Source organism: Cynoglossus semilaevis, chromosome 3, assembly GCF_000523025.1.
Source record: "Cynoglossus semilaevis isolate Cse_v1.0 chromosome 3, Cse_v1.0, whole genome shotgun sequence".
NCBI classification, from domain to species: domain Eukaryota; kingdom Metazoa; phylum Chordata; class Actinopteri; order Pleuronectiformes; family Cynoglossidae; genus Cynoglossus; species Cynoglossus semilaevis.
In genome coordinates, this window is record NC_024309.1 from 11,499,807 (window position 1) to 11,512,364 (window position 12,558).

The 12,558-nt window shown below is 45.3% G+C and overlaps 2 protein-coding genes and 1 long non-coding RNA gene across 6 annotated transcripts; 2 read left to right on the forward strand and 1 right to left on the reverse strand.

The window, feature by feature from the left end:
• Positions 1 to 7: 7 nt before the first annotated feature.
• galnt11 (UDP-N-acetyl-alpha-D-galactosamine:polypeptide N-acetylgalactosaminyltransferase 11 (GalNAc-T11)) lies at positions 8 to 4,748 on the forward strand. 2 transcript variants are annotated; one of them, XM_008308124.3, is made up of 12 exons: positions 8 to 251; positions 1,208 to 1,464; positions 1,544 to 1,667; positions 1,747 to 1,913; positions 2,090 to 2,218; positions 2,288 to 2,537; positions 2,682 to 2,799; positions 2,912 to 3,064; positions 3,142 to 3,360; positions 3,685 to 3,789; positions 3,979 to 4,116; positions 4,205 to 4,748. In XM_008308124.3, exons 2-12 carry the CDS (start codon positions 1,239 to 1,241, stop codon positions 4,334 to 4,336), a joined length of 1,761 nt encoding a protein of 586 aa, XP_008306346.1. In that variant the 5' UTR covers positions 8 to 251; positions 1,208 to 1,238; the 3' UTR covers positions 4,337 to 4,748. The 2 variants fall into 2 exon arrangements, with proteins under 2 accessions (XP_008306346.1, XP_016887261.1); XM_017031772.2 differs by having other exon boundaries at positions 9 to 247.
• On the reverse strand, positions 3,658 to 8,489 carry LOC103377333 (uncharacterized). Of its 3 annotated transcripts, none has more exons than XR_003049412.1 (4): positions 8,127 to 8,489; positions 7,748 to 7,883; positions 5,967 to 6,082; positions 3,658 to 3,796 (listed from the first exon to the last, which is right to left on the reverse strand). It is a non-coding gene; the product is annotated as an uncharacterized LOC103377333 (long non-coding RNA). The 3 variants fall into 3 exon arrangements; XR_003049411.1 differs by having other exon boundaries at positions 8,031 to 8,489; XR_521398.3 differs by having other exon boundaries at positions 7,748 to 8,489.
• A 267-nt stretch (positions 8,490 to 8,756) lies between these two features.
• Positions 8,757 to 12,552, forward strand: chodl (chondrolectin). The gene is made up of 8 exons (XM_008308119.3): positions 8,757 to 9,046; positions 10,148 to 10,323; positions 10,403 to 10,578; positions 10,672 to 10,829; positions 11,029 to 11,058; positions 11,121 to 11,219; positions 11,315 to 11,411; positions 12,284 to 12,552. The coding sequence occupies exons 2-8, from the start codon at positions 10,255 to 10,257 to the stop codon at positions 12,366 to 12,368; spliced, it is 714 nt and encodes a 237-aa protein (XP_008306341.1). The 5' UTR covers positions 8,757 to 9,046; positions 10,148 to 10,254; the 3' UTR covers positions 12,369 to 12,552.
• Positions 12,553 to 12,558: the final 6 nt, after the last annotated feature.

Sequence of the window (12,558 nt, forward strand, 5' to 3'; positions counted from 1 at the left end):
TTACGAAAAGATTGATCGGAAATCACGTGTCAGAGTGAACGGTCAGTAGAGAAATTTGAGAGGCTGCTGCGGATCTTTGAACACTGAAGTAAACAGTGGAGCTGTAGCTCCGTTCGGATCTGCACTGGAAATACTATCTATTTTAGCCGCAACGGCGGCTAGCGGCTAACTGCTATCTGAGCCGGAGGCTCACCGGCGACCGTTGCTTCCGAGTGCTACTAAGCAACCAGCTTTGAGCTTGCGAGTCGTAAGTACGGTCCAGACTGAGACAGAAGCGTTGTTGGAAAACAACGATTTAGATAGAAGACACACCTAAGCTCAGCTGAGGCTAGATATGCTAACATGTTCTATCATCATAGCTTTGCAAAGTGTGTTTTTTTAACAAGAAAGAACATACTGACATGTTCTTTGAATTGTTCAGAAATGAAGAGACTTAGTGTCCGTAGATGTTGTCTTTATGTATCTTTGTTACAGCAGCGTAGGAACTTAAACTGCACAAACAGTGTTTTCTACGTTTAAACAATGACCTCTCTCTGTATAAATGTATTCGTTTTTTCCCTAAAACATACATTTCTATGTTAATTCGGCTCTATGCACATCCATGTAAACACAGGTACGTCACTGTTCTGTGTTTCAGCTGCTCTGTAACAGGTGGTTGCCACGTTAAAAACAAACAAAAACATAGTAGGGTTGAGTCTTTTGAAATCATGGTAGTATCAGGACCTAACAAGAGTATGAAATATTTTAAGGAAAATACTTTTTTGACATCTTAATTTTCATATTTCTGAACTGTAAAAGAAAAATCCAACTAAGATTAACGTCAGAGGTGTTTCAGAGTCAGACTTTCATAACTTTGTTGTTCATTTGGTTAAACACGGGTGATAAAAGTTAGAAAAAGTTAAAAAATAAACTCATCTGCTCCTCTGACCGTTGACCCTGTGGTGATTCCATATATGAAAGAATGCTGGACTCAGCAGGTCGAGTCATCCAAGCAGTCATTTAAGTAAATGAGTGAACATGTTAAAGACAGTTAAACACAGGACAATACCCAATCCTCATGGAAAAACCAGTGACACTAAATGTGTTCATTTTTTAACACCTATCATGTTGAATAACGCTGATTGATGTTAATTGTAACATTCACAGGTTTTTGGAGAAATTAGAGATCGTGTTCAATCATCCTGAATCAAATCCTCTTTTTGTGCAGCGTAATGTAAGGCAATGCTCAGCCGGCCACCATGGCCAGTATCACGCTGCGGTACTTCTGTTACGGCTGCCTGGCCACATCGGTCACCTGGTCTCTGCTGCTCTTCCTCTACTTCTCTCTCTCCACGGAGCCTGGCGATGGCAGGACGCCGCTGCAGCACCATCTCCAAAGCAAAGCCAGAGGTTTGGCAGATAGGCACAGGGTGGAGCGCGGACCTGTACCGGCCATTCAGGGTGTGGAGCTGTCACCAGAAATGGGTGAGTGTCTGCAGTCTCTCCAGTTACTGCAGGGAGAATGTGATCTTTTGGTTAGCACTGACCAAACCTGCCTTTGCAGGGATGATCTTTAATGAGGCCGACCAGGAGTTAAGGGACACCGGGTACCATCGTCACGCTTTCAACGTTCTCATCTCCACCCGCCTGGGGTATCACCGCCAGCTGCCTGACACCCGGGACGCCCTGTAAGACCGTTCAGACATTTTGTTTTATAAGAACACAAGTGTTTATCATGGTTTTAACCAGGGTTCAATCTCTGCCCAGGTGTCATGATAAGGTCTACCCTCTGACTCTACCTTCAGCCAGCGTCGTGATCTGTTTCTTTAATGAAGCCTTCTCTGCCCTGCTGAGGACTGTCCACAGCGTTCTAGACCGAACGCCCGTGTACCTGCTGCACGAGATCATCCTGGTGGATGACCACAGCGAGCTCGGTAAAGTATTATTCAGCTGGAGAATTTACAGCAGAAGGTTTTTTTTTTTTTATGGTAAACTGATAAAGTTGAAAAATTCAGGCAAAACCATGTTCGACATCTTGATGACGCAGCAACTATCACAATCAATTTCATGATTGATTTTGATTGTAGACGTTTGTGTCGTTAATGCACAGACGAGCTGAAGGACGGCCTGGACCGTTACATTCAAGAGGAGCTCAAAGGCTCAAAGGTCAAACTGGTGAGGAACCATAAAAGAGAAGGGCTCATCAGAGGCCGAATGATAGGAGCCTCACACGCCACAGGTGCGTCCTCCGCCCTTCATCCAGGTGTAGCTGTGGACGGAGACCTGAATTGTCCTCATCTCTTTCCAGGCGATGTCCTCGTTTTCCTCGACAGTCACTGCGAGGTCAACAACGCCTGGCTGCAGCCGCTGCTCACTCCCATCCAGAAAGATCGCCACACAGTGGTGTGTCCCGTCATCGACATCATCTCTGCGGACACCCTCACTTACTCCCCTTCCCCTGTTGTCAGGGGGGGGTTTAACTGGGGGCTGCACTTCAAGTGGGACCCTGTTCCTCCCTCTGAGCTCAGTGGATCAGAGGGAGCCACTGGACCAATCAGGTAACAGGAGGGTCAGTCACGTGACTGAGTATGACAACGCTAGGTCCTCATGTTTGTAAAGTGTTGTCACTCACCTGCTGATGCCTCCTGAAGTGTAAGATGATTTTGAATTGTGTGAAACATCATGTCAATTGTCCTCTGCAGGTCTCCCACCATGGCAGGTGGTCTGTTCGCCATCAACAGGAAGTACTTCATCGAGCTTGGCCAATATGACGCCGGCATGAACATCTGGGGTGGAGAAAACTTGGAGATCTCCTTCAGGGTGAGAGCCGTTAGCAGTTAGCCGTTAGCAGTTAGCCGTTATCCTGACATCAGCTGGCAGTCAGTCACATTGTTCAGGTGTAAATTCTGATGTTTGCTGTGTCTGTGGTCAGATCTGGATGTGTGGCGGTCAGCTCCTCATCATCCCCTGCTCCAGAGTCGGACATATCTTCAGGAAGCGTCGGCCCTATGGATCACCAGGGGGTCAAGACACTATGGCCCATAATTCTTTGCGGTTAGCACATGTGTGGATGGATGAGTATAAGGTAATAATCACTCACTGGACAAACCAGAGCCGACATCGTCCACCTCGTCCTCATCTTCTGTGTCTTCATCCAACCAGGAGCAGTATCTGTCTCTGCGTCCGGAGCTGCGTGAGCGGAGCTACGGTGACGTCAGCGAACGTGTGGCTCTGAGGAAGCGACTGCAGTGTCAATCATTCCGCTGGTACCTAGATAACATTTACCCCGAGATGCAAACTGGAGCCAATGTAAACAAGCCGCTGCCGCCTGTGTTTGTCAACAAAGGCGTGAGGCGACCTAAAGTCCTGCAGCGAGGACGTGTAAGTGGCGTCGCTCTTTGGTAACATTCTACTGCTGAGGTCATAGTACGGGTGGAAGAAAATATCGATACACAAATATTAAGTTTTGAGATCGATATTCTACAGCACTGTGTCGAAGTTTTTATTAAAATTTAACATGCAAATATTCATGCCGTTTATTTCTTCTCTTTCGATTACAACTGTAGATCCCTCTGTTCTAATTTTAGTAACCTGATTGTGTTTTAGGATCGCAATATATATCGTATCATTGCCTCTGTATCTCCAGATTCTTGCCAATACACACCCCTCGGGCATATAAGTCATTGTGTGTCTGTCATCCTTCAGCTGCGCAATCTCTCAACCGGCCGCTGTCTTGTGGCCCAGGGACGACCCAGCCAGAAGGGCGGTGCTGTTGTGCTGCGACCATGTGACCCCCAGGATCCTGAACAGGTGAGATCTAGAAATGAGGGAAAAAAACAGAAAAGGTTTTTTTTTGTTTTGTTTTATAAATGCATCAATTGCTGCCTCATGTGGTCAGTTTTTGTCACTGATAGTGAGTTCAACTTTATTTGAATTTTGGTAGTAAAGCTAAGCAGGAAGATTGTTTTTTCCTACAACGTGTCCTTTGTGTATTTGTAGGTGTGGCTCTACGATGAAGAAGGTCAGCTGATTCTCTCTGGTCTTCTGTGTTTGGACGTGTCTGAGGTCAGAACCTCTGACCTGCCCAGACTGATGAAGTGTCACGGGTCAGGAGGGTCACAGCAGTGGAGCCTAGGGGTGAGACTCACACATGCTACTGCTACTCCAGTGGATTAGCTGCAGTTCTGCCTCTCTGTCTTACATTCGTCTTCTGTCTCCTGCGCAGAAGTCCAACCGTCTATACCAGGTCTCAGTTGGACAGTGTCTCTCTGTCTCTCAGCCGATGGGGCCTAAGGGTTACGTCCTCATGGCAATATGTGACGCTTCAGACATACAGCAGTGGCAACTGGAAGCCTGAGTTGAAAGAAGATCTGCTCCTGACACCCCAGAGGACCAGACGTCCTCTTTAGTTTTAAAGACAATCAGAATCTTCCCGTTTTAAATGTTTGTGTTTTAAGTTTATCTTCTCAGGTTCTTGTCTTTTTTTTTTTTTTTTAAACTGTTGTGTTTCTAGTGTGGAACAAAAAGGCTGAAGAAGAGAAGGAACGGACAGGACTGGAGCTGGACCAGTCACGGAGGGACGACAGTGAAGCCTGTGTTTTATCTGTATTTATTTTAAAAATCGGTGTTTGAAATCAATCCCAGAAAACAAACAGTTAGCCAGTTGGATGCTAGCAAAGCTAAAGCTAAAGCTAACCCTGGCAGACCTGAAATGTGGCCCTGAGGTTTTTAATGACATTTCAATACAGAAGCAGCAGATTCTTAACTGATGTTTAATGACATTTCAATACAGAAGCAGCCGATTCTTAACTGATGAATACAGAGTCAGCTGATCACTGACTGATCTATGAAAGATCAGCTGATTCTCTTGTCACTAACCTATCAGTAGAGGATCAGCTGATCATTATCCGCTGGTTCACCAGTTGACGAGACTGATGACGGATCAGCTAATCGACACTGATGTGAGCTGCTCACTGACTGAGAAATGATGAGCTGAAAACCAGCTGATGGTTCAAGTTCAGCTGATCGGTGACTGATCATTACACAGACAGCTGCTGAATAAAGAATTAACACTGAATTATCTGATCGCCCCATCCAACTGATGACTGGACACTACAGAGTCAGCTGACCCCTGACTGATCATCACCTGTTTACATTTCATAGTTTGAAACGTTTCACTGTCGATAAAACAATCAATAAAGTGTTTGACGTGTAAAATGTTTTGAAATGACGACAGACTAGAGGGACAACAGGGGGCAGTGTGACGCCGGGTTTTTTTTTTTTTTTTTACTTTAAACCAAACGTAATATTTTTTTTTTTTTTTACTTTGAACCAAAAGTAATATTTTTTCAATAATATTTCTGACCACACGAGGCAGCACTGAATCAGCTGCTCGTGTTTCATGTTCAAGTGAGGAAAAAAGATCTGATTATTTCTATGGATTTTGTTGATGGGTCACAAACAAAAATCTCAAACAAAAAAAAAATCATCCATTCACAACACCAGACTGTGTGTGTGTGTGTGCGTGTGTGTGTGTGTGTGTGGAGGGCAGAATATTGACAGACACTGGGAGCTAATTATTAAAATGCTGAGCTGCTGGAAGTAATCAATTACCCACTTATTACACACACACACACACACAGTGGTTAACCTGACAGTGTGTGTGTGTGTGTGTAGGGAGCTGTTCACCACAGAGGAACGTTTCATCTCCATCAATAATTCAATGGATCAATAGATGAATGAAAGAGGTCAGAGGTGACGAGACTAAAGAGGCAAAAATGAATATATCTGTGTGTGTGTGTGTGTGTGTACCAATATACACAGACACACAGGTTAATGAGTCATTGTGCAGTCTGAGCAGCCGTCGTCTGATTGGTTGGTTTAACTCAATCTGCCTGATGAGTCTCAGTTCAGAGAATCTTTGAGACTTGATGACGGCAGTAAGTGTGTGTGTGTGTGTGTGTGTGTGTGTGTGTTCCAGGACTCACAGACAGAGGAGCCACACGTGCGTTTACTCTTCGGTGCTTAAGTGTCTCAGAGATGGACATTTTCCAGCAGCTGGTGCTTGTTGGATCACAGCAGTGGCTGATGGGAAATCATTCTCCTGCATCAACAACAGAAACACAACAATGTGCTGCATCAGTATCATCATCATTATGCTAATGAGGCTTTTCAAACACAATCTCATTGTTTGAATAAAAAGAAAAAAAAAATCAATCTATATCAAGAAACTGTACACACACACACACACACACACACACACACACACAGTTATATCCTCTGTGTTCTCAGTATTGATCTCTGTATTGATTACCAGCAGCTGATCATCCCTGTCCAAACACACTTCACTTACTACTGATTACCACACACACACACACACACACACACACACCCTTCTGTGTTTTTTGTGACGACTTAAACTTCAGCTCCTGATTTCATATTTTAACATTATAGATGATGACATTTTAGTTTTATAGGTGTATGAGTCAAAAGAAAGCGCCCCCTACTGCTTCAATCAGCCCGAGGCAGCCACGGTTAGGTATCAATGAAACCTCAAAGACCGCAATCAGAGGAAAACATCAGCCCGAGGCAGCCACGGTTAGGTAACAATGAAACCTCAAAGACAACAATCAGAGGAAAACTATTTAAAAAAAAAACACATTTTAGTTACGTAAAAAAAAAAGACGCAGTTAATTATTTTTTAAGGATATTTCGGAAATTTCGGAAACAAGTTTACACTCAAAAAAAAAACCAAACTTCAATCAACAGAAAGAAGCTCCACCCTGCTCTGCTGCTCCGCCCTGCTCTGCTGCTCCACCCTGGTCTGCTGCTCCACCCTGCTCTGCTGCTCCACCCTGCTCTGCTGCTCCACCCTGGTCTGACTTCTGGTTAAACCTAATCATGTTACACATTTAAAGACGTCAGTCTAAGTGTGTCAGTAAAATGATATTCAATTCACTCATGCACACACACACACACATACACGACACACATACACACACACATACACATACTAAGGTATTGATCAGGCCATATCATATTTTTACATAATCAAATCTAAAGTACAAACATTACACACTTCAATAAAAAAGGTGCTAAAAGCTTTACAGCCCCAGGGTGACGGCTAATGGACGGACGGATGAAGAACGGTCAGAGACGAAGGGACAGGTTTATATCACAGTAGAACTCCAGTCTTAGAACTTTTCGACTTAAAGACAAGACGGACAGAGAAAAGGACATATGGAGGTTGGACAGAGAGACGGACGGACGGACAGGCTGATGAAGGACGGACATCCTTCAGGCACAGAGACAGAATATGATTGGTTTAATGTTCCCGTGCTGCATTCAGGGACCTCTTCAGTCGATGCTGAATAGTGAGAGGCATTGAAAGCAGCTCATGCTTGATTTGACTGATTATTGATTTCCTGTCTGTGGGAGATGAATAATAAACTTCCTGTGACACGTTTTTAAATCTCGCTCACAAATGTTTTTACAAACAGCATCTGCGTCGCTGAGTCATCGCTCATCTGGTCCAAATGCTAATCAGAGGATTTCACCACGGAAATGTTCAAATGAATGCATGATAACGGACGCCTCTGAATGAACCGATGTCACTTCCTGTCTCTGTGGGACCCAGTTTATGGTCATCGTAGGAACGTAGTCACAATAAAGGAAGAGTAAAAACAGACACTTTCTCTATGAGGTTCTGAATGGAACTCTGAGGGTTCTCTCTGTGACGTCACATCACAGATGATGACATTAGACTCACCAGTCACACCAATGACATGAAGAGACTCTCGGCACCCGTGATGTCACTGTAGGATGTGGCTCAGGCCATGGTTCACGGACCAGGATAAGACAGTTTGTGTCTCAGAGCTGCTGAAGTAGACGATGGAGAAGAAGACCTGCAGAAGAAGAAAAAAGACTTTAAATTCATTGTTACTTCAACGATGACCCCAAGAATATATGGACTGAAATGTCGTACAAAATTGAAATAAGATTAGCTTTTGTTTGAATTTTGACACTCAAGTTAGAAGCCGTGTTGAACATACACACTCTAAGGGTTGACCCCAGTGTTCTCTGACATAAAACTTTCAGAAGGCTAATGCTGCTGTTGTTGCTATCAATGCTAGGCTACCAATATTTACTGTCAAAAAGCGTCTTCTTTGTGTTGTTTCACCCTGATAGTCACGGGCAGTAAAACTGTTTTATGAATCACTCATTAAAGTCATACAGTGTTGTTAATACGCCGCTAACAACGACTAGCAACGTGGCTAGCACTGGCAGCTACGTGTTTGAATCACGCGTCCACTTCTCAGCAGCTCAGAGACGACGGACGCTCAGGTCCAACTGTTGACGGGAACAGAAACTGAAGACAAAGGAAAAACTGTGGAGTCAGCACCAAGTGTCAGAGAGAATCTCAGCCAAGGCTGCGGTCGGTGACACGTTAGCTCCAGTTATGAATGTGATCACGTGACTAAATGTTTCTGTGACACACATATACACACACGCATACACACACGTATACAAATGTAAACATAGGAACACTCAACATTCACGTTCACATAAACAGTGAATTTGGATTACAACTGAAGTGGTCAGCTGTTCTGTAAGTGAATTAAAGTAAGTGTGTGTGTGTGTGTGTGTGTGTGTGTGCCAGTGAAGAGTAAATGTATGTGGCCCCCCAGGGTTTAATGAAAGAGGAGGTAACTGGAGGGGGCTGGTGCATCCATTAGAGGCAGCAGAAGGGAGGGGGTAGAAGTGTGTGTGTGTGTGTGAGTGTGTGTGTGAGTGTGTGAGAGTGTGTGTGTGACTGAAACAGAGTCAGTTTCTCGTTGTCAGTGCGAGAGAAGCAGAGCCACAGACGGGAGAAGAGAAACATGGACAAAACCTGGGACTTTGATTTAAATTTTTGTTAAAAAACAAAGAAAAAAAAAACATTTCTATTTTTTTTTATTTTCCAATTTCAGGACAACCAGAAAGATGTTTTCTCTCATGCTGCTGCTGCTGCTGCTGGTTGTCATGACGATGACGGTCGGTGGCGTGGACGGAGCACGGGTCCTCAGTGGTGAGTGTGAGACAGAACTACTCCAAACCAAATATGTTTTCATCTGTGAACATTTGTTTAAAGATTAAAGATTCATTTGAATCCTGATGTGACTCTGATGAATGATCAATGAAAAGGTTTTTTTAGTTTGACTGATTATACCGGTTTAATAGATGATCTAATGTTAACTACTACAAACCACAGTTAGTGTCCTCTGACTAGTACTGTCTGTAGTACTGGTGTAGTAATACTACAACAGGAGATATGCTGCTCTGAATCTTCTGGACGCAGCTTCATCTTACACTGAGTACTACATGAAGTAGAGTACTTGATTTTGACACATCAGTGTGATAATCCTGGATTCATCAGTTCTTATGTGAATCGACCTGGTTAATTATCAAAGGAGAGACATGGGAAGTACAGGGATAAAAAAATAAAAAATCATGGGATATATTTGAAAATAGTATATTATAAACACTGTCCCTCTCACACCGACCTGGTCTGGAGGTTTTACCTCTGTTTCTTTCTTTCTTTCTTTCCTCCAGCCTCTGTGGTGAACAGTTTCTTTAGGCTTAATGATCAAAGCTGGACTGATTCCAGAGGGGTTGGTGGTTTAAGTTTAGGGGAGAGCACTGTAACAGTCAGTGGTGTGGGGTGCAACAAAAAGCTGAAGCAGCAGCTCATAGACAGATATATATGAAGCTCTTTAGTGGCTCTAACAGTAAAGTGATGATGATGCAGAAGAGTGAGAGTCTAATCACTTAAAGTAGCTCCCCCTCTCTCTCTCTGTCTCTCTGTGTGTCTCTGTGTCTCTCTCTCTGGAGTAATGGAGTAATTCTTAATGGGAGCCTGTATTGACACTGACACCAGGGCAGTAACCACAGTGACATCAGTTCTAATTCAAAAATACATCACTGTTATATTTTAAAAGTGGAAAAACCCCCCTGGACTGATCTGTGGTTACCTCTGCTGCTACTGCTGCTGCTGCTGCTGCCGCCGCCGCGGGCTTTTTTTTTAAAAGTGGTAAACCCCCCCCGGACGCTTCTGTGGTTGCTTCTGCTGCTGCTGCTGCTGCTGCTGCTGCTGCTGCTGCTGACGCTGCTGAGTGTCTCGGTCCCTCAGGTCAGACGGTGTGTTCAGGTGGTCCAGGTGGTCCCTGATACAAGATCGCTTACTTCCACGATGTTTCCAGCCGTGTGGCGTTCAGGGAGGCCTGTCGAGCCTGTGAGATGGACGGTGGGTCGCTGCTCAGCATCGAGAGTCAAGAAGAACAGATGGACATCGAGAACCTGCTGCACGTGAGACACAGACCTGGCCTTCGTTATGCCCCCCCTTCCCCCTCCCCAGCCTCCTCAAATTCATCCATCTTCTCTCCAGGAGCTGCGTTCAGGTGCAGGAGGTGGAGCGGAGGGAGGAGGCATAGCTGACGGAGACTTCTGGATCGGTCTGACCAGGGTGGACACACTCGACCAGACTCATCCAGAACTCACCAACACCTTCACTTCCTGTCCCCGGCTGTACCAGTGGACCGACGACAGCCCCGCTGCCTTCAGGTGCTGCTCTCTCACACACACACACACACACGGTTTACAGGAGATCATTTGACCAATTGTTTAAAGAAAAGATCAAATGTCACGACGCTGCAGGAACTGGTACTTTGACGAGCCGTCGTGTGGAGGAGAGGCCTGTGTCGTCATGTACCATCAGCCGACGGCACCCTCTGGTCTGGGCGGGCCGTATTTGTACCAGTGGAACGATGACCGCTGCAACATGAAACACAACTTCATCTGCAAATACAAACCAGGTAAATATAAGCCAGCCAATCAGACCCTGTCAGCATCCAATCAAATCACACCAAACCACAGGCCAATCAGAATCGTACGACCAGCAACTGTAGGCTCATATCATCAGCCAATTGGACGCCTGACATCTGATGACGTTTTTGATTGATTGATTGATTGATTGATTGATTGATTGATTGATTGACTCACTTCTTTCCTCAGAGAGTCATGTGACTACAGGGTGGGGCACAGGTGAGTGAGACTTCCAGATTCTTCCGTTCCTTTTAGTGCAGCCAGCGCCACTGTGAGGTCAGAATGTGTTTTCTCAGAGGTGACAGCAGATGGGGGCGTGGTCAAACAACCTTCTGGCGGAGCGGGGGTGGAGCCTCAGGTGACAACGACGGCGACTTCAGGTACTGACTCCGGGTTCTCCTGAAGTCTGACATTTTTCCACTGACGTCCTGTCCTTCAGTGGAACGTCTCTCTGATGTCCTCCTCCTCCCTCCAGGCATGTTACTGGTCTACGTCATCATTCCCACAATCCCTCTGCTGCTGCTCATCCTGGTGGCTTCAGGGACCTGCTGTGTGCAGATGCTCAGCAGAAGGTGAGACTACATTTCCCATCAGACCCTGCAGCTGAGAATGCAGCTTTTTACTGTGTGTGGAGCTTAGTCAGTAATTATGACGGGACCAACACTCAGACGTCTGTTAACAAGAAGGGATTTATGGCACCCAACACTCAGACGTCTGTTAACAAGACAGGATTTATGGCACTGTGTGTGTGGGAGTGTGTGTGTGTGTGTGAGTCAGTACCTGGCACTGGTTCAGGTGATTCCAGATCTTCTGCTGAATTGACTTTTCAGACCAGAGAATCAGCAGCAGGGCGTTTAAATCTGCAGCAGCTCATCTCTCCCCTCACACTCAGGTTTTCTTTGTTTCACTCCCAGAGAAAAACAAAGTCTGTACAATGTTCTTCACCTGTGGTTTAAATCTCCTGCAGCTGCGGCTCAGCAGGGATCTGCCTCCTCTCTAACACACCTGAAAACACAGACCATGTGACCAAACAGGAAGTAGATACTGCAGACACTTGACTCCTGTCATGTTTGTTGTTACCTCATCTGAGTTCTTCCGTGTGGATGAGTTAGGATTACGACTGGAGAAGAGAATTCTCAAAGATGCTTCGATAGTGGGACTGAACTGAACACCAACCTGGGGCTCATGTTCAAAGCTGGGGCCATCGTGGTGGGAGGATAGGTTAGATTATTAAATTAAAATAATATTTCTGTCATAAGAAACTGTAGAACGTTAGGAGGTGAAGTACGACCTTCTCAGTGTTTCTCTTGGGAAATGACCACCAACAGGAAACAGGATGTGAAGAACCTCCACCTCTGCTAACCTACGATTAATATTCATAACACTTGATGGTTAACCAATCACCGCTGCCTTCACGATGACATCATCGCCTCTGTCTCCACAGCACCCCTCGCACAAAGACCACCGTTGCGACCCAATCAAACTTATGGATCTCCAACCCGTCCAAGGCCGACAGCATGGAGGTCTGAAGCTACGTCCACTGTGCATGTCATGTGATGACATCACCCTGCAGCCCGCTCCGTCAATATTAACCTGGTTTGTGGCCTGTTTAAATCCATGGGACAATAAGATCGTTACAGAAGCCCCTACTTTCTTCTCTCCTGATCATTTCCTCCCCCATCAACAATCAGCCGTTAATGAAGTGGGACTTTAGTCTCT

Excerpts from the sequence above, each read along its gene's own strand:
- galnt11 (XM_008308124.3), top strand. The coding sequence starts at position 1,239 with ATGGCCAGTATCACGCTGCGGTACTTCTGTTACGGCTGCCTGGCCACA. Across the intron at positions 1,668-1,746 it reads CCTGACACCCGGGACGCCCT|GTGTCATGATAAGGTCTACC; the intron begins GTAAGACCGTTC and ends ATCTCTGCCCAG. Across the intron at positions 2,219-2,287 it reads AGGAGCCTCACACGCCACAG|GCGATGTCCTCGTTTTCCTC; the intron begins GTGCGTCCTCCG and ends ATCTCTTTCCAG.
- chodl (XM_008308119.3), top strand. The coding sequence starts at position 10,255 with ATGGACGGTGGGTCGCTGCTCAGCATCGAGAGTCAAGAAGAACAGATG. Across the intron at positions 11,220-11,314 it reads GACAACGACGGCGACTTCAG|GCATGTTACTGGTCTACGTC; the intron begins GTACTGACTCCG and ends TCCTCCCTCCAG. Across the intron at positions 11,412-12,283 it reads GTGCAGATGCTCAGCAGAAG|CACCCCTCGCACAAAGACCA; the intron begins GTGAGACTACAT and ends CTGTCTCCACAG.